General features: G+C 48.9%; 2 protein-coding genes across 3 annotated transcripts in view; one reads left to right on the forward strand and one right to left on the reverse strand.

Annotated features, from left to right (window-relative positions):
• The window catches only part of Slc25a26 (solute carrier family 25 member 26), a 93716-nt gene extending 88499 nt beyond the window's left edge, over positions 1-5217 (forward strand). For both annotated transcript variants that reach the window (XM_052174380.1, XM_052174381.1), the window contains 2 exons: positions 650-723; positions 4903-5217. In XM_052174380.1, the coding sequence (XP_052030340.1) occupies positions 650-723; positions 4903-5020 (192 nt within the window). In that variant the 3' untranslated portion in view covers positions 5021-5217. The remainder of the gene's footprint in view (positions 1-649; positions 724-4902) is intronic.
• Positions 5218-5927: 710 nt separating this feature from the next.
• Lrig1 (leucine rich repeats and immunoglobulin like domains 1) overlaps positions 5928-23575 on the reverse strand; it is a 100198-nt gene continuing 82550 nt past the window's right edge. The window contains exons 10-19 of the mRNA XM_052174379.1: positions 21372-21443; positions 20495-20566; positions 17619-17782; positions 12586-12906; positions 10931-11212; positions 10039-10458; positions 9436-9561; positions 8685-8831; positions 7540-7821; positions 5928-7443 (exon numbers count right to left, since the gene is read on the reverse strand). Of these exons, the coding sequence (XP_052030339.1) occupies positions 7199-7443; positions 7540-7821; positions 8685-8831; positions 9436-9561; positions 10039-10458; positions 10931-11212; positions 12586-12906; positions 17619-17782; positions 20495-20566; positions 21372-21443 (2131 nt within the window). The 3' untranslated portion in view covers positions 5928-7198. The remainder of the gene's footprint in view (positions 7444-7539; positions 7822-8684; positions 8832-9435; positions 9562-10038; positions 10459-10930; positions 11213-12585; positions 12907-17618; positions 17783-20494; positions 20567-21371; positions 21444-23575) is intronic.

The following is a 23575-nucleotide window of genomic DNA, read 5'->3' on the forward strand; positions in this document are numbered from 1 at the left end:
CTGTTAGCAGGGGCAGTTGTAAGGATCTGAGAACCTGCCAGACCATTAATAACCCTGACTTTGGAAGAGCAGTTGTCATCGCCGCTGCACGCCGGCCGGTGGCTGTCACTGTGATGGATCTGTGTGTAGCACACTTCCATTGCTCAAGCGTTCTCCCAGCTGAGCTGCGGGGGCGGCACATCTGAGGGCCTATGCCTGCTATTGCTGTTTTCAGATCTAAGACTTGAGAGAGGTCGACGGGCTTCATGTTCTGAGGAAGCCGAACTGCAGAGTCAGAACTCAGGCCATGGCTGGCTCTGACCGGTTAAGGCAGTTGTCCAAATTGTTAAAATGAATAGCATACCTGGACCACGTATACTCTCGAAGTGCAGTGCTGTGAACGCAGGGGCCCAACCCTGAGGATGGGGTCATTTTAAAGATAGACCCATGCGTATGTAGAAGCCCCACCCCTCTGGGCTTCCTATTGAGTAGTGGCTGTTAGTTTCTGGGTGAGCTGTGAGAAGCAGCTTCCCCCACCCCCAAGTATTTGTCTATAAATGTAGGCAAGATTTCCAAGCCCACCCCTGGGGTCAAGCCTTGCATGGGTGTGAGGGGGGTCTGCTCAGAGAACCAGGAGGTGACAGCCCTCTCCCTTCTCTATCTTCCCCAGGCGGGTTCCAGCACTGCTGTTGGGAACGTGCTCTCGGCCATGCACGGAGTGTGGCGCTCACAGGGACTGGCCGGGTAAGGACAAGGCGCGCCCTCCTGCCTTGCCTCCTGTCCACTGACTCTTCCTCAAGGCTCTGCCTGCCCAGGAGGAACACTGCGCCTTTTCTCTTTCTTAGGCCACATATCAGCTGCCCAGTCAGTGACATAGCATTCCAGCCACATGGTTCTTGGTCTTGCCCTTGACACTGGGTGACATGCAAATGTGTGTCGGTGTTCTGGCTGCAGCATTGACACAAATAAGCTTCCACTCCCACAGCGTAGACGGCAAGTGAGTTAAGACAGAGAGTTTGGGACACGGGTAGGCATTCGTGGAGCCACGGGCAGTCACGCCTTAGGATGGGCGCGCGCCCTGCATCATACGCGTTGTTTTGTCGGTGGGTGATTTTGCCACTAAAAACATCATGTGCTCACACAAATGTAGATGGTGTCACCTACATACCTGCAGAATATGGCTCCTAGCTGCAACTGCAGCATATGACTACCCAGAGGGTTATGAGCAGTTGTAAGAGCAGTAAATATTTATATATCTGGAGATACACAGGTAGAGATCGTGGGGGCTGGGTTCTCAGTTGCGCCATCATCTTACAGGCCAGCATGGTAGATGCAGTCCGTTTTTCTCTAAAGCGCTACCCAGCCCATCACTTCGCCGTCTGCTACACAGTGCTCGGCCTAAGGTGGCATTATTATTCTGTTGCTAGCTAAGCGTCTCACACTTTGCATGTGGTATGCAGATGGGTGTGCTTTCCCACTAGTGTACCTATAGAGGACAGGTTACAGTTGGGTGTCTTCTTCAGTCACCCTTGGAACAGTCTCTTCCTGAACCCGGAGCTCACCCTTTGGCTCTAGTAGCTGTTCGGTGAGTCTCGAGGGTCTACCTGTTCCCTTCCCATGGGCTGGGCTACAAGTGAGGACTGCTGCGCCTGGCGTTCATGTGGTGCTGAGGAGCTGAGCTTGGGTCGCACTTATCTGACAAGCACTTTAACAAACCAGCTCTCCAGCCCCACGTGCCTCAAAAGAGCTGTTCCTGCACGCCGGTTTACCATACAGTGGTGCCGGAGCTGTGTCCATGTTGAGTTGTTAGAAAATGGAAGGGTTTTCTCTATGAAACCATCTTTTTACATGCTGTGTGGACAGGCCTCCCTCTGGAGCGCAGGAGGGCGAGCCTGGCACTGGGATGGCTAGCATTGGGAGCAGCAGCGCTGTGGGCAGCACTGAGCCCTCCTGGTCTCAGCCTCTTTACCTGGCACTGCCGCCCATCTTATCCCCACACCAGAGTACATCACTGATTGCCATATCTGTGTAACTGGCATCTTAAATTTCAGCTCATGGTCCGGGAAACGGTGAGGCTTTTGCCAGAGAGCAAACTCCACGTCTGTTTGAGTTTTCAGCTGGACGTTTGAAAACGTTTCCAGTGGTGGCTGGGTGGTGTCATTGAACATCAGCTTTGATGGTCTGAGGTCCAGATTGGCTCTGACAGACAGGACTTACTGACTCTTGATGTGTCCGAGCATAGGAGAGGCATGGTGAAGCATCGAGTGAGCTTGCTGTTCACGGCTGACACCTTGAGAGGAATAAGAACATCTTAGTCATTAATTTGAGTTATTAATTTGACACTGAACAAGGAGATGGAGTGAGGAGTGGACAGGGGTTGTGTGCCCCATATGCACTATTTGGGAAGCCTCTTAGGGAAGTAGTGACTGGGCCCACAGAGACAGCAGCCGGTGACAGTGGCTTTTGACATCATTAAGGCCAGCTGCCAGATTCTGTGGTGACTTAGCTGGGCCTCTGACTGTGGTGTGGGGCTGTAGCCCATCTGCCAGTGTTGAGAAAGTGGTGACAAGCAAGGGCATTGGCTGGGGCAGTGTCCCGCCGTGGCCACTGCACACTGCTGTGTAGATGATGCAATAGCAGCCTTCTCTGTCCAGGCCCCGGGACACCCTTGGCTAAACTGAGCAGTGCCAGAGGAGAAAGCAGAGCCGGCCAAGGGTGTGTGTTTGTTCTGACCCAGCCTTAGTGCTGAAAGGTAATTTGAGTTTTTGGCTCGCCTTCTGAGTCTCCAGTCTTGCACTCTGGTCACCTTGTGCCCAGCGGCACTGAACAGAGTGTTCCAGGCAGCAGTGGCTGTGACTGAACACACGGCAGCTCCAGCCCCTCTATTGAGCAAATGATCGGACCAAGAAACAAATGAAAACTACTGACCCCCTTCCTGGGCAGGTGGCTCAGCCCCACTTCCTCTGTGGCAGTGCCAGATAGAGCCACCACTGTCCGTGCCCCCTGCCCTGCACACACACTAGGCCTACCAAGTCTACACACCTCCCAGCAGCCCCTATCACCAAGGAACCTGATGCTCTCTCCGAGGAGATGGGGGGAGCCACGCTGGAGGTCAGCCAGGCTACCCATGCTCCTCTAGCCCAGAAGCTACAGAGGGGGAGGGGCACTTGTCCTGGATTGCCTCTCGCTCATTCCGAATTTTTTTTTCTTGAATATGTCCTTTATGTACTCGCTGCTGCTGGGAGCTCCTGTTCATCCTATCACCTGTTATCCCTGGAACACAAGCTGCCCTCCTCACAAGTCTGCCTGCAAGCATAGGTTGAACCCCTGCCCCCTACAGAAACTCCACTTTAAGGAGGCTGTGGTCCACCGGTCACCGAGTGACACTGTAACTGCTCCCCTCTGGGTAAAGCCGGGGGAGACTGACCTAGAAGCCAGTGGACACTCATGGCCAGTGGTCTGCTGAGTGCAGTCCCCAGGCCTCCCTTGTAGCACCTTTTGTATGGTAGGTATCTTGTTTGCCACTTCCTGTGCCAGGCTAGCTGACCCGAGAGCTTCTGAGACTCGGCGTCACTGTGGGAGCCCTGGGGTCACCGCACAGTGCGGCCATGCACAGCTTCACGCGGTTTCCAGACATCTGAACTCAGGTCCTCATGCCTGCACGTCACCCACTACTCCCCTCTCTCCTGCTCCCTACATCACTTAGGAGAAGGGCTCCCATGATGTTAAGTCCTTGTTTTTTTCCCCTCTGTGCTGCCAGAAGTGGGAGGGGCAGCCGATCACCTCCACTGGTTATGTAGGGTGTAGAGGCTGTGTACCCAGTAGGCACTTCCTGCCAGTTTTCTTAATTAGCATCCATTCAGCTTAGCACAAAGGCTTTCCCACATCTTTAAAAGGCTTGAGGGTTGTCATAATAAAACACTATGCCCAAAGTCTCTACACTAGAGCACACACATGGTCATCAACCTACCTGTGATAACTGGTTCTTTTTTTCTCTAGGGATAAACTTGGGTCATCAGTCTTGGTGGCAAGTGCCTCTTCCCACCGAGGCAGCTCAAGTTCTGGCTAAGTTTGTCTTTCTTCATACAGAAGCACTTTTCTGGGTAACAGGGTTTCAGTAGAAATAAGATGAGGCCTTCTGTCTGTCGCTCTCTTGCCCCCACTGCCTCTGTAGAAAGCAGTAGAGCCTAGGATGCGCCCTGCGCTCATCAGCCCAGAGATCACGTGGATGGGAGCCTTTTATGGTTGGTGCTGCTTCTGTCTCGTTCTCTCCAGCTGTGGCTACTGTTTTCACAGTGCTGTCTTATCTAGCCAGGGGAGGTCATTAGAGTACTTCAGTAATGTCACAATGGATATCTGAAAAATTCCAGGGCATCTAGAGAATGGCTTCCTGACACCACTATGGTTCTGACTGGGTTAGGGTTGGGACACCTGAGAGTCTTGAACTGACACTGGGAGGTGCTCCACCTTTACCGAAGGCATGTGACTCTGGTGTCCTTATTTAGATTGAACAAGAAAAAAGGAATCCACAGAGATTCATTTCCTTCTTGTAGAATCACATTTGTGGAACTCCAACAACAAAAAACAACTGAGTCCCAGGACAAGCAAGCAGAACTGTTTAAGAATTTGCTTGGCCCGTCAGGTGTCCCAGTGCCACACACCCTTACCAGCCTCACCTCAGATGCATCCCTGCCTCCTTTATTAGAGCACACTGTTGGCACAGTGGTTACTGTGGTAACTTGAGATCCCAGACAGTGCAGCCATGCTGGGCTGAGCTTGTGTCTCATGCATCTTTGGGAATGTTACTTAGGGGCCTTCTAAAAGGAAGGACAGACATTGTAAGTTTCTGTGGGGTTTCACAAGTGGATGCATTGAAATGAGCAGACTCTGGGCAGTCCGGAACATGACCATTTCCTGTCCTAGGTTATTTGCAGGTGTCTTCCCAAGAATGGCAGCCATCAGCATGGGGGGCTTCATCTTTCTGGGTGCCTATGACCAGACTCGAAGCTTGCTGTTAGAGGTGGGCAGGAAGAGCCCATGAAGCAGACACGACATGTCTTTGGAGGACTGCTGTGCAGTCCCTGCCTGCCTTCCCGTGACCGGTGCTCCCGTGTGGCTCCCTGAAGATGACTGCAGAGTGCAGCTTAACGAAGGCGAAGCCCAGGCTGCCCCCAGAAACTATCCTTGATGAAACTGACCCAGCTCAGTCCTCTCAATAAATACTCCTGTAAGGCTGAGGCCAGGCCCTTCAGAATTGTTTTGATTAGCATCGTGCGCTTTCTGCTGTCTGTTGGAGTCACCAGAAAAGCAGGCTGCCTACAATTGGAGGGACTAACGAGACTGGGCAAAGGACGGAGGCTTGGGGCAAGAACTATGCTGTGGGTGCTTCTCCCGGCCAAAGCCTATTGTGTACGATTATAGCTTTGTTTAAAAAGCATGAACTGCAGGTGCATAGCATGCATTCTTTCTGGTAAGGAGGATGCTGTTTTTAATTACCCTTGTATTTCGCCTATAAAAACACATGATTATATTACTTTACAGCAAAGTGCCCCAAAGTCCCTGGAGTGTGTGACAGACACAGGCAGCTGCAGTGCCAGTGAGTGGGTGGGCCCAAGTGACTTCAGTTAGGAGCATGGCTGAGGGAAGCGAGGCCCATGGCCACCACTGTGCCTCCCTGGAGGCCAGCTGGAGCTGCCTTTGTCCTCCTGGCCTGTGCTGGCGGGAGGTGAGAGGCCCAGCATATTTGGGGAGCATAAGGCTTGACTAACCAACTCCATGTGGCACAAACAAAACAAAACAAAAACCATGAGCTATCTGAGGAATGTAGTGCCACTGTCCTTCTGGGGCAGCAGTGTGTAGCTATGCTGCTTTGTCCAAGTATTCTCCTTTTGGAGAAACATTATTATTAGAATAACTACGCTTATAAGAACAATAACTGCAGCACACACTTAGTATTTATAAATGAACCTTTATTAAAGACACTTTCTGCCATTTGTTAGACACTTCAATATTTTACATGTTTTCAATGTACACTGTACCAAAATTTCTATAAATAAATAACTCTGTACATAAAAAGTAATACTTCCTCTTTCACATTGCCTCTCAGAAGCAGCAAATTCACATATTTTGTGGAAGTAACATTAACCATCCAACTGTGGAGAACAGCCTTCTCAGTGTGCTTGCTCTGGCCACAGCGAGGGCCTAGGCCACGACACTGACACAGGCCATCACCGTGCCAACACTCCCTCAGCTTTCTTGGGTTTTAAGGACTGAGTTTGTTTCTGTGTAGTCTTTACTGAATTACACATTGGCACTCTCAAGATGGTTAGCAACAGGGCCCCAAAGTGCAAATACACCCAGGTCTAGGACTCAAGTCTTGTGCAGTCCAAGCCCAGTTTCACTGTGCAAGGAACAGTGCGGACAGGCCTGCTCAACAGAACTCAGCTGGCCTTCCCTGGAAGCAGACTTCTTCCTTTTCTCCCCCACTGCGACTCTGTGTTGGCAGAAGTAAACTAAACCTCACTGTTGGAAAATCCACAGGTACCAACACCGGCAGCCTCTGCCTTAAGCTTTAAAGAACCACTGAAGGAGACAAGACATTTGCTTTTACCAAGTGAGTTACAGAGAAAGACGAAAGGCAGTGCTTAATTGTTCTGAGCCATAGTTTGGTGAAGTAACAGCCCCCCATCTCGTCCTCAACTGCAGATCCATGCACCCTGCTCTACAGTGAGGCTGCCAACACCACGCTTGCATAGGTCTGGCCAATGCACTCAAATCTGACCACTAAGTGCCACATAGCCAAGATGCCCTTCTTTCCAACTGCCAGCAACAACTGATACGTTTTACCTGAATTCCAGCTGTGCGTTAAGGCACCAGAACGATTCCTGACCCTCTCCAAAATTAGACAGCAACCTAATGTGAAAATATCACCAAAAGCGGGACCCATGCGCTAAGGATTAAAATAGTCTCTGTAAAAGATATATAATATATATGAAATCTCTGAAAACTCTTATGTACAGTGGTATCAAATACTTTCTCTGCCTTTTGTACACAAACAGTCTCTTGCATTTCTGTGCTCCAGATGCCATGTCCTTCCACCGACTGGCGCTCCACACGGAAGTCGAAACTGTCCAGAGTGATGTTTGGACACACACTTCCCAAAGCCTCTCCTACCTCTTTCCTGTTGCGACTGCTTTAAAAGAGCTGAGGTAGATGAAGCCTAGCTTCTCGGTGCCAATAGCAATGGTCCCCTCCGTCTCCCAGTGACCTGGCCTTTCAGTGGTACAGATTCAGGGTTGGAGTCACAGGCCTTGGGGAGGTGGCCATTGGAAACAAGCAAGTGCTGGGCTTCAGTAGATAGGACATCTTCCATGAGCTCCGGGCTGCCTGAAGTTAACGTAGGAGAAGGCTTTAGGTCTGTGCAGTCTGCTTCAGGTAACTTTGCTAAAGTCCAAGAGGGATCTCCTGTTAAAAACAAAGCGGAGGCCTATCAGCCTGTGCACCCTAACCTAAGGGCTCCCAGCCAACCACTGATGTTCCTCTAACATTAGCAATACATACCTTTCCCATCTGCAGATGCCACCTTGTTCTTCAAGGATGGTAGTATTCTGTCATGGTTACTTGGATAAAGCGACCCCCCAGAGAGGCTATGAGAGCCATCCACAGTCCCACTGTAAGGATGAAGTGGAGAATATTCCCGGTCCTGCTGCCTGAGCTCTTGACTGCTTGGTGTGCCTGGCTGCCCACTGTCTCTGGGCACAGGCTGGGGATGATAGGCTGGCTCCTTGGGCTGGCTGGCTGTGTCAGTACTGCAGTCACTGCATACAGCAGAGCCACTGTGTGCTGAGTGAAGAAGAGAATCAGAGGTCAACTGAAGTCTCCATTCTCTCTCAGAGGCCCAACTGGAAGATGAGTCCTGTTTACCACTGCCTCTGAACCACCCTGTCCCTCCATGGACTGTGTACATGGAGAGGAGCTAGACCAACCATGCCTTAGTCTTGTGTGCTTAAGTGTCCATGTGAAATTAATTTAGGGGAGAGTAAGAGGAACATTTTTAGGCATCACATAGTAAGGAATGTTCTCAACAATTAGACAGTAAGCCTTAAAGAGTCCCGGCAGCAGGGCTGGGAGGGCTCAGTAGGGAAAGCGCTTGCTGAGCAGAAGGATCCGAGTTCAGGTCCCCAGTACTCTAGGAAATGCCAGGCACGTGTGGCGGCCAATTCAAGGGCACAGGAAGCAGAGGCAGGAAACTGGAGCAGGCTAGCGGGATAGATAATTGGATAAGTTAGCTCTGGTTTTAAGTGAGAATCCCTGTTCAATACATAGGGCAGAGAATGACTGAGGATATCGGCTGGCCTCCGGAAGGAGCACCCAAATGGATAGGCCTGGTAACCTAGCCAGAGCCTCTCAGAAGGCTGAGCACAGCCTGATCTACAAAGTGAAACCTTGTCTGGACTGGTGCAACAGTCCTGGTGCAAGGGTAGGCCTTGTCTTGTAAGTTCCTTATGTTACGAAAACTCAGCCTTCAGCTCACCACATCATAAAGTTACTTACCTAAGAGACACAGGACTCTGAAGTCAAACAAAATCCTGTTTGTATTCTGAATAAAATCAGAGATGGTGTGCGACCAGTGATATGCTGCTACTCTGGTTAACTAAGTCAACCCAATTTCAGCAACTGCTTCCCCTGGCTTAAGTGTCTCCTACCTGTTGTATGTGGAGCAGCTGTCCTGTCGGCTTTCTCCGTCACTTTCCAGGGCTCTCTGGTATGTCCAACACACAGCTTGGGCTGCCGGCATGTAGTGCTATGTACATCGACCTCCGGGAAGAGGCTCGGGTCTCTCAGACACACACCTGAAACGGAGCCCTTACCACTTAGAAGCTGCTTAGATCGCTCTGCTTTTCCCCAGCACCTTGGCATCCACCAGGGATTGGTTCCTATGCTCCTCTAAGATGCCCAAATCCATGATGTTCAAGTCCTTTCTGTGAAATGCTATTGTTTGCACATAAACTGTACACCTTCTCTGATAGACCTTAAGTCATCTTCACTCACAACACCCAGTAACAATGTAAAATAACTATATAGTCAGTATAGACAGTTTTTCTTTGCTAAATATTTTCAGACTGTGGTTGACTGACTTACCACATGTAAAGTGCCACAGCACTGCAAAAGCTGTGGGCTGGTTTTGGGACCTGGAATGTCCTTTGCATATATTCTTTCTGGCAATTCTACCTTGACCAGAAGACGTAGTGCTAAGGCCAATGCAGGGACTTTCTAGAGGACCAGATGTTAAAAGCACAGAACTTGCACACATCAGATCCAAAGCAAAATATCTATTAATTAAAGGCTGGGATCCCCAGATGTGACCTAGGTGCCCAGACTCCCCCGTGGAGAAGGTGCAGCCTCATCCAGGACTAGGGGCATCTGGATCAACTGCTTCGCTGTTCCTGAACTTACCATTGCTTTCAATGTGCCCATTGGCCTGATGACCACCCTCAGTCCTGACCACAGTTTCCTGCCGGTCAGAGAGGGTTCCCTGAGAGGAGAGGTAGCTTGGAACATCTGGAGGCACAATGGTTTCATCTGCAAGGAGACAAGACAATAAAATAACAGGGTTGTCACAGCAATAATACAGATAACTCCTCACCATCACAGGGTCACACAACTGCACTGAAACCTGGAGGAACAAGGAAAGGAAGGCCTAACTAACAAAGACTGTGAGAGTCTGGGAACCATCCGATTCATCTGATTAAGAACAGGCTTAACCCAGGGCCTCTGAACTGCTGCAGAGACCATAAACTGCAGAGACCAACAAGTCCTTGCATCTGAGAGTATTCACATTTCCTGTTATGTCCTTTAGAGCTAGTATGCTGTCCGGGGGGTTGGGGGGGTGAGTGGGGGGTGGGAACCCCAAAGTCTTAACTCTCCAGGCAGAATCCATATTTCTAAACGTTCTAGAGATGTTTTAGGTTCTAGGCAAACCCCCAGGCCTGCATCATTTACCTCGGACTGTGGCAGTGTCACCCCCTGCCCCTCCCCCCAGCCTGCTATGCTGCTGACCTGTGTTAGTAATGCTGTACTCCTCACTCTTCTTCCTAGACTGGTAGATGATGCACACCCACACCAGCGAGGTCAGGACAATGCTGCACACCACAGCAATGGTGAAGATGCCTACGGTGGTCCCGTCCTTCCGGCAGCCGGGGGCAGGTAGAATGCTCAGCTGGCTATGTGCCCGCTCAGTGCCCAGGGGATTAGACATCTCACAGGTGTACCGGCCTGCATCCTCTATCACCACATTCTGGACAACCAGCAGCTGGTTGCCTGGGGTGAAGTGGTGTCGCTCTGTGAGGCTCAATGGACGGCCTCCCTTAAGCCAGGTGATGCGTGGTGTAGGGCTCCCAGTTGCTTTGCACTGGAAGGCCACTGTTTCTCCTACAGTTACCACACGGTCTTCCAGGGGCACTGCCAAGGATGGAGTTTCTGTAGGAAGACAGTGGAAATCGCACATTTATTCTATGGGTCTTGCTTGCTGGAGGTATACTTGTTTTCCAGACAGGAGACAATCCCATGTTATAGTGAAATGCTATCTGAGATCTTTTATTGGAGCACCAAGCTTTTCAGAAAGCCAATCTAGGAGTAGCTCAACAGAGGAAAGAACTAAAGTCCTACCTCATCCCACACTGTCCTGTTATAGATCTGTGTCATTATTCCTGACCAAGATCATAGCCAACACACACACACACACACACACATTCTTACTCAGACTAACATACAGCTGAGTTTCATCAAGACTGAATTCATTGCTGTCTTTTATGAACCAGAACTACTACTTAAAAGCAGCCCCAAAATTCAAACTAAGTAGTAAGAGTGTATCACAGGTACTCCAGAAAGCAGGTCCCTATAATACTTGAGTTGAACCTCCACCCCACCCTGCCACACAGTCGTAGCGAACCTAGGACTGTGAGGGTAGCGTTCGCTGAAACAGAGCCAGCCGAGTTCTGGGCAGTGCAGCTATAGACCCCCATGTCGTCTATTTTCACGTCAGTGATGAAGAACACATCGTCATCTGGCATAACATGCATGCGTCGCTCCCGAGCTGCAGGGAAATCGGTGCCTCCATCCTTCTGCCAGGCAATCTGAGGGTTAGGGTGGCCCGTGGCAGCACACTCGAGGCGGGCTGTGGTGCCAGTCCGGATGGCAATGTCATAGGGTATTTTGGTGAATGATGGCAACACTGGAAAAAGATCACAGGCAACGCTCTATGGTATGTCTGCATACACAAGGAAACTCCTGGTAAGCGGATTCCACTGTGCCCAGGCCTCAGTTCATTGCTACTCCATCCCACCCAAGGGGTGCCCAGACTCTCCCCGTCACAGACACAATACTGCACACATTCCCCTTAACACCTTCCTATGGCTATAGGCTGGTGCTAACCACTTGGCTAAGGCTTCTGATGGAGCATTCTGCCTCCCTCCTATCCGAACCTCCATAGTAGTTATTATGTAGGGATCCTCCAGAAGTAAAGGTCTGATGCTGACCTGCTTTAATTAGCTATCTGAAGAGATCTGCTATCAGGGGATAGCTGGATGCCGTCACCAGGGATAAATCATGGGCTGGCTCACCTCTCTTGAGGAAACCCACTGTGGGTGGGGTCTATGGAGGCTACATTACCAGCCATACCTAGGCAAAAATATGTAGTTCATTAGCTTCTGTAGCTTTAGTATCAGTGCTGACACAGTGGACAGTATCCAGACTTGATGTCTGAGCTCCTGTGGTGGAGAGTCTAACAGCTACCTCACCTCAGTCTCCAAGAAACACTCTGGCCTTGTAGAGCAGAGGTAGAGTGTTTCGTGGCGTCATTCATAGCAGAGAGCACAGAGGCAGTGCTTCAGCCTGGTGTGGAAGACTTAGCTATTCACGCTGTCCTTGCTCCTCAACATCCCACACCAGTCAGCACTCCAGAAGAGAGCCACCCTGACAGGCTGGGGCTGGCTTCTGAGTAAGAGAACCTTGTCACAGCCTCCCTGCACACTGGACTGCCGAGCCAGGGGCTCAACCGGTGCCTGATCTCCACAGCCTCTACAGTAGCAGTTCGCAACCTGTGGGTCATGAACCCTTTTAGCAAACCTCTATCTTCAAAAATATTTACATTGTGATTTGTAACAGTTGCAAAGTTATGGTTATGAAATGGCAAAGAGAGCATTAGGAGGGTTGCGAACCACTGCTCTAGAGAGAGTGGGGCCTGCACTTGTCCCAAGCTGCCTTGCTCCCAGTTAGACCATCTACTCTTAAGGTCAGAAGCTCCCTCTGAACCGAGGGATGCTTGGAATCTGGAAACCACATTCTTGGTTTATGGAAGACAATGAACAGATAAAAATACAAAGCTTAATTCCACAATGTCACTTAACATTAACTGGACTTTAAAAATCTCCCACCCATAAGAAAAACAATGATTCAATCTGTTCAACTTGGTCTGTGACAAACCCAAGGAATGATACAAAGAAATGCACCCCACAGCGGCTTGTGTCTCCTCTCACCAACGACAAAGAACAATTAATGGTGTAGTGGGACTCCGTGCCTGAGAAGCACAAGATGCCACTTCCTTACCATTCACAGTGAGCCTGGCTTTGTGTGAGTATGTGGAGCCAAAGTGGTTTGTGATGACACACTGGTAGCGGCCCTCGTGTCCAAAGGTGACATGACGGAGGTGCAGGATAGTGGTATACTCCATCACTTCACCGTCCTGTGCACGGACATGTGCAAAGTTCTCCATGTCTGCATTGGCTAGGACCTCATTGTCCTTCTTCCAGGCAAACGTCATTGGGGAGCTGCTGCTGCTGGCCGCTGAGCATGTGAACCGGATGTCCTTGCCCACCACAGCCATGGTCGTCTCAGGCTGGGTGATGATCTGTGGCTTTGGAAAGTCATCTGGGGAGAAAACCAACTGTAAGGCCCCCTGGTTTCTGCGGACACCAGCGTTTGTCAGGCTGACTGGGAACTGGTCACCTGCCAGTACAGGCAGTTCCCCAGACACGGGGATAGCTGTGCTGTGGCTCTTGGGCCTCACTGCCTCTGTTTGAAATTACCCATAGCCACACAACTCATCAAGCCACTAGTGAACAACTGTGTTGGGTGGCCAGTCGTGCTGAACTCACAGCTGTTCAGGTGCCCAGCCCAGCCCCAGCACTCAGGCAGCTGGCAAGGTAACACTGAAAGAGAACAGGTAAAAAAGACACCACTGATGGGACTTAAAATCCCCAATAGATTCCTGAGAATCTAGAAGGCCACATGGGGTACAGAGCTCTGCAAACACCCAAGGAGAGCTTCTAATTTCTTTCCTATGACTAGGCTTGGGACCTGCACAAACAGAAAATGGTGGCAAACCCCAGCACCTACAGGTAAAGGATGGGAGACTCAGTAAGGACACGTGTGTCCAGTTGTCAGCTAATTGCTAAAATAACCAAGCAGAGACCCAAGGGGTTGTGCAGAGCAGGCTTTACCACACATGCCCAGGAAGCAGCCCTAAACAACCAGATACTAAATGCAATGACCAGTATAGAAGGGCGGGGTGCAGGGAGCTCAGTCCCCACGTTGCTTGTACTGTTTAATTTTTTTGTTGTTTGCTTTTCCACAACAAAAGTAGGAAATACACAGATAAGAAAATGGCAGTTTTGTTTAGTCAAAGAACTAAGGGAACAAAATATAGCAATTAAAGACCATGAACACCATAACAAAGATGAATACCTTAACAAATTATAAAAATACAGTTTTAGAGTAGAAGTGAAATTTTACAAAAGTCACTTAGAGGGGTCTGATAGCAGAACTGAGCTGGTGGCAGCGTTTGAAATAGGTCAGTGGAAATTATCTACTCCGAGAAACAGAAGAGGGAGGGAGGGAAGGAGGGAGGGAGGGAGGGACAGACGGAGGGAGGCGGGGAGGGAGGTAGGGAGGAATCGATGGCAGAGGATGTGTCTCGGCATCAAGAGTCAGAGAGCATGCAGAGAAGTAGAGCCACCATGACAATGAACAAAGTCTTCAGAGAAGTGGGCCTGAGCAGACTAGATCTGATGAAGAGATACAGTAAACTGGAGAGCTACATTTAGACGAACCACGATCAACCTATCAAATACCACATAGCTCAGGATCAACTTATCATATCAGACCCTCTAAAACACAAGCAGGTGAGTTCTCATCAAAAACCAGGGAGGCTAGAAGACAAGCGATATGCTTATCCAAAGGCCTTGTGCAGGAATTATCAACCAAAATCCTCATATCCAGAAAAAAAAAAAAAACAAACCTGAGAGAGTGATTTAAACATTTCCAGTTTTTTTTTTTTTTAAGGCAATCTGCAATAGGAGAATTTGTTTCCAGACCTACAACTCACTTCACGTATTCAAGGGGAGCCTTTCAGACTAAATTCATATGCCAAAGCCAAACAAACCAAACCCAAACATCATAAAGGAAATTACACAGGTTGGTATAAAGGTCAACACAGGCCAGTCAGCCTAGCACAACTGGTAAGCCCCAGTTCCCAATGAGACATCCTGTCTCAAAGCACAAGGCAGTGAGGTTCTGAAGATGACACTGAGATTGACTTATCCTCCGCACACAGGCATACAAAAGAAAATTTTACAAAAACAAAACCCCAAAACCAACAACAATAGCAAAACCCCAGAATATATCTACTGAGTTGTGAGATTCGAAACCACCATACGAGCTTGAATAGCATGTCTATACGTGGCACTCCAGCTCCTGTCACATTCAACTGCATCTCTGTTTGTACATAAGAGTGACAGCAGGTCAGGAAGACAGAGCAGTCAGGATGGCAGTACACTCGGGTTAACCTCAAGTCAGGGGAAATCCCATCTCCCGTAGTATAGAAATTGACAGATGAGCTAACATCTTAGAAAGGACAAGGGGGCCATAATAACACGTGATCTATTGCCAGCTTTCAGCAACAAAAGTAGGAAACAGAAAGATGTGAAAACAGCAGTCAGTAGAAACTGTCTGAGGATCCTAGATCCTGAACGTTTGTATCTTACTATAAAAAGCCAAAGAGCTAAGGGCACCATATGGAAGAGTCCAAACAGTCCTGACAGGGAACAGCTCCGCAGGTTCCGGAGGTCCTGGAATCCCTAGGAAGAAGCACAGGAGCGAGCGGCATGGCCTGCCTGAGGCTCCAGTTCTTAAAACGACTCTGGCAGCGCAGACAACGGCGCGGGAAGAGCTCAGCCTCTTGTAAACGGTGAGACTTTTGCACTTCAGCTGTCACAATAAAAGCTCACACAGTGGGAGAACATATTGACAAACTGTACACATGACTAGAGTCTAATATCTAGAATTAAAAAGGCATCTACAGCTAAAGAGCAGATGGACCAGATGTGGACAAATTGAGTGGCTAGTTTTCCAAAGAGATGCATTCATTCACCCAGTAAGTACACGGCAGTTCACCTTGGCCGCAGCTAAGCCGCAGTGAAAACCAATGTCACCATGGAGATCAGGCTCCCCAGACACTGTCAGTGGGTGTGTGCATTCGTGAAGCATTTCAGGAAAACAGTTCGGCAAATCCTTGAATGGTTAACAGATTCAGTAATTCTATTCTAGCTATAAACCCAAGAAAACATACATAAAAGCCCATCAAGAAAGACCCGAGGACTGTTACAACTTGCCAGGAGAAGTGGGCTATACTATTGTGTAGTCCTGTTTATTGCAACTGTCTAGAAAAAACAGATCCAAGATAAAACTAGACAGGTTCATTCCAAGGATCTAGGAATAGAGAGTTGGGACATGGAGCAGAGGCAGCTTAATGACATGGGGGTAAGGTTCAAGAAGTATAGTATATAATTTATAGTATATAAATTATATTTCCCCTTAAAAATAGTGTTATTCAGGTAAGTCCACCCATGTAAAGTATACACTGCAGTACTTTTTTTTAGTATATTCAGAAATAGTTGTAATCACTAGCACAATCAATATTCCGTATTTTTATCGTCTCAAACAGAGAAGGCTGTCATGTTTAGCTCTCTCTGTCTCCACTGTCACCAGTCCAACAGAACTGGTGATGCCCACTTCTGACCTCTATGGTTTCCCTTGTTCTAGGCATTTTATGAAACTTCTTTAACTTGGCTGATCATTATCAAAATTCATCCATACTGAGGGACAGACAGAGTGTCTAATGTCCCAACGCATAGCTACCTGCCTACTGTCTATGCGTGGGCGTCTGGGCCGCTCCAGCTTGCGCTGTTATGAGAAACAGTCTTGGAGCACTTGGTCAGAGCTGCTCCCATCCTGTTGGATAGATCACAGGGTGGGCCCAGGGGCCCATACTGTACTGTCTCCATAGCAAGGCTCCCTCCACAAAAGGGTGGACCTCTCCATCTCATCTGTTCTTGTCCTCACCTAGCTTCATGCTAACTTCCTAGAATGTGTAAGGTGGCCGTTTCTGTTTCTCAGAAACAAGTGGGAGACATCGAGCAGTTTGAACATCAGATTTCCTACCAAGGATTCTTTCTCATGAACAGTGGGTAGTTCTGAGGGGATTGCTGTAATGCCCAGTGTGGCACGGTCACCAACTAGGGATTGGGACTCGTGCAAACACAGACTGCCCTACACAGGACAGAGGAAGGAAGCCATATACTACTGAACTTCAGAAAGCCCAAACCAGTTAATGAATGACTGGCTGCAAAAGTGTGGTCTTTTCTGTGACTAGGGTGCTCTCTGTACAACCCTGATTCCACCCAGGGAGCCAGTGCATCAAGACTCAGCAAGCCTGCTTTGGGAACTAATGTGGTGGGAGGTAGAGGAACTTGTCTCACCTCTAGCAGGCATAATTCAAAAGAAAAAGGTTGGACAAGTGGCCTGGGGCACCCCGGCTGCTAGACGAGCCATAACTAGCACTGTTCAGGAGAGATCCTGAAGTCTGAGGCCAGAGGGAGCCACTGACAGCCACAGGACACACATCCCCACTGCTGCTCAGAGCGACCACACAGATCTCAGCAGTCTTCTCACTCTTGGGTCCCATCTCCTTAGCTATATGGCTATGCTAGTCCTGTCAGAGCTAGCCTATGTGAGTTTCAGCTGTTGAGCGTTCTCTGTGCTCTTTGTAACTAAACTTGGGTCCTGACCACTCCTGGTCAAAAAGATGGCTGAATCTATGCTCCAACAATGGGGAGGAAATGGGCTCTCACCAGTGCACATTTCAGTGGTTTGGACAAATAGCAAGAGTGCAAGTCAACATCGAGGAATTATTTTTACTACAGTGGCTGTTCTCCTGAGACCTGTTCTTCCTGTGTTTAACCTCTCATTCTTAGAGCTGGAAAGAAACACACATTGAAACCCCATCCTCATGTACGCATTCACAGCCAAACCTTTCTGAAAAGATCAGAACTATCTCACTGTAACCAATTATTTAGATTTGTAGCTAAACCTACTCCCTTCTAATTAAATATGTGTACTTCAAGAACCACAGAATGAGGCACTGTAAATACATGTGGTTTCCGTGGGAAATAAATTGCACCCAGCAGCTGATCTGTAACCATGGACTACATTAACTAGGGTCACAGGAATGAGTCTCAGAATGGGAAGTTCTTCCTGGCCTCTTTGCCCTTCATCAAAAACAAAAACCTCAAGGATAATCTTACCACACACAAAGCTGTCGGGCAGCACTGAGAAAATGCTCTGGCCCTTCAGTGACTCTGGATGGGCACAGGTGGCTGTCACAAAGGCCTGTAGCATCCTACCCACCAGCCATGGGGGCAGCCACTTGAGCTGGCAGTCACACAGGAAGCTCTCACTGCTGATGTGGCTGAAAGAGAAACAAGAGGTGACTATTTAACAGACCATAAAGGAGGGCTCTTTGAAAAACCTCACAGCTAATCAGCTTAGAAGGCAGGACATCAAGTTCCAAATGGAATGTTTTCCCTCAATGATCAGGAACAGCTCATGCACCCTCCATGCAGATTTGAATAGAATATGGCTTCTGAGGTAAAACCCAAGATGCTACACGTCAAACTAGCCCCCAGGAGGTACTGAGAATGCTGTTCTGAAGACCACAATTAGAACAGTACCACCCATGTCCTCAGGGGGCCAAAGCTCCTGTCACCCTGGGGATACCTCTAACCTACTGCGACATTGGATACACTCTGTATGTGAAGGGCACTACCCACAACTGGCTCTCCACGTTTTCAAAAGTCATATGGAACAGCCAAACAGAAGCAGACTTTACCTATATTCTGCAACAAATCCCCCAAAATCATTTCCTACCTGGTTGTTACCTTTTTAATTTGGTAAAAGTGCAGTTAAAATTGTTTTACCTTCTAACCTGGTGCCTCACCAGTTTCCCTTCCTCTTGCCTGTGTCTACCTTCACACCGGCATTACTGGGAGGGTAGCAGAATTCGGCCCCACCTCCGACACTGTGCTCACAAGTTAACTGCTGCAGTTCAGCAAACATGAGAATGCTCAACTTTGGTTTTTAGAGACTCCAACCAAAACAGAACATTTCCATTTTTCAGCAACTGGGGTTAAACTTCCAAACAGAACTCAAAATGGCCGTCCTAGCAGGCATTTCTTCTCCAAGAGTCACTTGGGCAGTGACCCAACATCCAGCTGCCTTGATTCGAAAAGACCTGGAGTCCTGAGTTAACTAGTGACCCAGACATATCCAAGGACAAGAACAAGAAAGGAAACGTGTGGGCTTTGAGTCCTGAACTGCCTGTGATATGCAGTGACAAAGGGAGCACACGTGTATTTAGAAATTCCAAGCACAGCTTCCTCCCATACCAACAAATGAACTAGCTTTCTGTTTCCTCCCTCTTGATTTCTAATGTCAGACTGGTGAAGGACAGGAGAGACGAGCATCAACCCATGCTGACAACACAGTCAACCAATCCTCCCTCTCATCACCCACCTGCAGTGTCTTCCAATCACTTTAAGAAATATGTTTCCAAAGACTCACTAATTTATCTCAAAGCATGAAAACGGGCCCTGGCCCCTCTGTGACAGCAGTACCATACACGGCATTACACTTCCATTTGATGTGTAGGTGGTATTCAACTGAGAGATACCGGAGGGCTATCCTGCTGAGGAGCTACTGTGGTAGCAGAAGGCCATCCACACTACCCATGAGAGAGTCACCAATTCATACACCACACAAGGAGGCAACTGTCACAGCAATGAGTGCTATGTGGTGGTGGGCTGGCTATGTCAGTCCAGGTCAAGGGCCAGAGGAACTTTCCGCTGTCAGGTCCCCTCCCTCACCTCCTCATCAAAAGGACACTTGTGTGTGGTGGAGCACTACAGACAGGGAAAGGCCTAGAGAACAGGCCCAGGGCACTGCTGGGAGCTGTGACAGGGATATATTTAAATTTCAGCCACAGGAACATGCTGGGAGAAATAAATCTCACCATAACCTTTAATCAGATATATGGACAAAGAATCAGGCTTTGTACCACATTCAGTGTATATACTGGGTTTAGTGCTAAGGTCTTTAGCGCTGAGTAAGAGATCAGGCTAGACACTGCAAAACCATGGGAACCAGGAATGGGAAAGTTTTCTTATGAGATGAGTACAAGGCTAAACGAGCACAGGGAATGAACAATTGGAACCAGACACCACGGGACCCCGCAGTTAGAGGCAAAGGCCAGGCGGTTGGATGGTGGGACCATGGGCTGCCTGGGCTCTGTAGATCCCAGTCTGTTCTTCACGCAGGCGGACTCCTCTGCCACCACTAATAGGCAGTGTTTTCAGTGACTCACGCCACCGACCTTCCCAGTGCTCCACTGGCTTACTCTGTACATTTTCAGGATTCCAACTCAAAGTGTGTTTCTAGTCAGTTTGTGGAAATTTACCCAAAAACTAAGGGCACAGAATGACCTGTGTGATCTGATGGATAAGAAAATGATGGAGCAAAGTGAACCTCTTTCTCCCATCAGAAGACTGGGCCCAGAACCAGTCACAGTTTGAGAACATACAACAGTTAAAGAAAGACCAGGCAAGAGACCCAGGCTGAGCCTCCACAAGCAGGCCAAGATACCCTGCCACTGTCCAAAAAACACCTTCAGAAAATCTCTCTTACATACAAAATAAACCTACAAGATCAAAACTGATATCCTTAAAAAGGTGATGATCCGTTCTATAGGAGACAATGGTATAGGACAGTAGACTCCGGCCTGCAGGCCCACTGTCTGTTTCTGTTGGTGTGGACTTAGCAGCACACAGCTGCACCCATTTGTCTATGTATTATTGCTGCTGTCTGCTGTAATAACATATTTGAGTAGTCATGACCCAGTGCCTGTGACCCAAAAAGTCCAAAACGTTTACCATGTCAGCATTTCTGAAGGAATTTGCCACCCCCATCCAGAGCTAAGTCCCATCGGGCATTTTGCTTTTAAAGGCAACTCATATCTAACCTATACACGATCACAGCTATTACAGAAAATGAGCGCAATGCAATTACAGGTCTTGCTTATTCCCAAGTCCACTCATACCAATAAAGCTACGGGTTCCCGGGTACTCACAGCTCTTTAAGGTTCTTCATCTTTGCAAAGGCATCGAACTGGACAGACCTGATTGCATTCTCTCCAAGGTTCCTGAAACAGAACACAATACTTTTTGACTAGGAACTGTGGGTGCTCGTCAAATGCATGGCCAAGTGAGGACACTCAGGGATTTTTTAGGCCAGCCCTGGGTCACAGATGACCCACAGGTGCTAGCCATACCCCATGTGCCAGATCCATTGGGAGAGGCTCTTGGTTCTCCTGTTGATGCCACCACACAGAATGACTTGGGACCAAGCCAACCATAAGAGCAGCCTTGACATTAGGTAGAAAACTGGGGGAGATTACCCAGCAGAATAGAGGCTTACTTTGATTCAAAGATAAAACTAAGAGCCAGGTACTAGAAGCATCCACTCCCAACTGCAGTATAAACATCTCAGGACTAGTGCTCCTTAATCAGTTCTAAGGTCCCATAGGCAAGCACCCCAGTAGAAAAGGTCCCAGCATGCACTGAGAATAGGGAGCTGTTAAAGGGGGAGGGGTGTTGCCTGGATTTTCTAGAACAAAGTATTCTTATGAAAGCAGCAAGAGCTCAGGGACCCTTGAAGGAGTAATATAGGAGCATGGTAATATAGCCCAACAGGTGGGAGAAAGGTGTTTGTTGAAATACCAATCGCATTAACTGGGAGCACAGCAGCAGACTATATGCTCTGGGAGAGTTCCTGGCACAGGCAAAAGAAAGGCCAGAGTTGAGGCTGACTTATAATGAGAAGGAAGCAGATGGTGTTTCCAAACAGCTTGTTTCTCAGTTTACAAAGACGTGATTAAACTGCCAGCAGACTTCCCGGCAGCCATGTTTAGCAGGCCTGTGGCAGGCAGGGGCTGGCAGGGTACTTACAGGTGTTCCAGGCTTTCCAGCCCCGAGAATGCTCTCTTAGCCACAGATTTGATCTTGTTTCCAAACAGAGTTCTGTAGTTTCCAAACATCCAGGCCCAGGGCAGGTAGGTAGAAAGGGACCGAGAAGCAACAGAGAAAGAAGGCACACAATCAGGGCAGTGCTGCCTGACAAATGTCTGAAAGAGGCAGGTGCACTGCAGACCTGTGAGGGAATTACAGGGCCGGAGTGCACAGGCTGCCCCACCCTGAAATGAAATACCTCTAGCTCTATTACATTTCATGGTGATGACAGACTGAAACTGCATGTTCCACCCAGTCTCAAGAGACCCCCTGTAGTGTCAAGTGTAAGTCACCATGGCCAGGCCATGCTGCCTGTCCTGGGACCACCCAAGGGGGTGGGGATTTTGTTAAGGGAGTGCCCTTGCAGGAAAAATAGGCTGGTTAGTGTTTTAGTGAGAAGCAGCAGGGTCAGAAGGCAGTGTAAACCAGGACTAAACTCTGCCATCCACTTCTGTGCACTGCACTGTGGGCATAAAGGGTCCTGACTAACCAGAAGAGAACAGGAAGAGGGCATCTGCCAAGATAGCCCCATAGCTCCTTGCATCTGCCAGCATGCAGCTGTCCTTTACCTCGGGGCCTGCAGAGAGGCCCTGCACTGTGGCTTCTTGAGCAAGAGCCCAGAAGTTCATTAAATCCCAGGTAGCTGGAGCATCATAGTACCTTTTCAGGGAACTGAAGTCTGCACCCTTAGGCTTGCAAGCACTGGACAGGACTCTTGCCCTTCTACTCCTGGCCTTAGCAGTGAGTACTCAGTTAAGATATTCTCGGGCAAGAGTGTTCCTTTTACTGGGTATGGAGCTCAGAGCTCCCACCCAGAGTGTGGCTGGGGGGTGGGGGGGAAGGGGACGACTAAAGGCAAAGTTCCTTCCTTTGTTATTGAGGACTCTGATGAGGTGTGCTAACTCAACACAAGAATGTGTCTGCTCAGGACAACCAAACGTGATGCTGGGTGAGCTCTGCCCCTTCAATGTTAATGTCCTCCAGGATTTTCTAACAGGCATGTTACACAGGCTGGAGGCCTGGGGATATCAGAATCAGCAAGTTCAGGCAGCAGTGTACAAGTGGACAGAGGAAGCTCCTGAACAAAGCCAGCCTGGCTCACCTCTTCCCAAGAGAGAGGGATTTCTTGTTGCGCATCCTAGCAAGAACCAGGGCTAAGATCTGGACTAGAGGCTACCTTCCACCTATGTCAGACTGACTCCCACCAGGGAAGACAAGTACTAGCCTGCTGGCAAAGACAAATGGGGGAGATGTCTGCAGACGTGAAGCTGCACCAGGGCCTAGCCATCACCCACCATGTGGCTGGAGCTTCAGACTAACTGTCAAGGCTCTGAAGGAACACAGGGCAGTGCCCCACATTCCAGAACAGCCTCCTACAATGCAAGGAACACAGACAGAGGTGCCAGTTCCACCTGCTCCCAAGGGCATTGCCAGAGCACACCATGAGTCCTGTTTCATTACAGATTCCTGCCCCAGGGGCCCAGGCAGTCAGTTCAGCCTTTAGACAAAACCTACTGTTTCCTGACTTTGTAGGGTGAAGGGCAAACAGCCAATGGCCCTTCTATCTTCTCTCTCTCACAGGCAATCTGGGTGGACAAGAAAACAAATCTCATCCTGAAAATACTTCCACAAATCACAATTTGGAATTCTTACTTTAAATAAACCAAATGCCAGGAGCCCAGTGACCATGTTCACTTTGGCTCCTTAGCCACAAAACGAGCAGCAAATAACAACAGCTCATGGGGCACTGAACCCCAGTGTGTCTGTGAGTCTGCCAGCTCCTGCACTTACTCAGATCCCACAAGCAGGGCACCATGTGCTCCAGGACCTAGTAAAAACAAACTGAGCTGTTTAGTGAAATCTCCCATAAACTAGATCTAGGAAAAGCTGTGCCTTATTTCATCCATTAAATATTAGTCACGTTGACCTCTTTTACAGTGAGGGCAGGCTGTTATTTCTAATGGTGACAACAGCAATAAAACAAATTCTCAAATTCTCAATTACACAGTGCCAATCATTCCACTGATAGGCTCACACAGGCCCTCCCCTCTCCTCGGCACACATCTGGGGTGCTGTGGGGTGGAGCACTCAAGCTAACAGATGTGATGGCTCCCTGGACTGGAAGGGTGCTCCAGGGAAGTGGT

This window comes from Apodemus sylvaticus, chromosome 2 (assembly GCF_947179515.1).
Source record: "Apodemus sylvaticus chromosome 2, mApoSyl1.1, whole genome shotgun sequence".
In the NCBI taxonomy this organism is placed as follows: Eukaryota; Metazoa; Chordata; class Mammalia; order Rodentia; family Muridae; genus Apodemus; species Apodemus sylvaticus.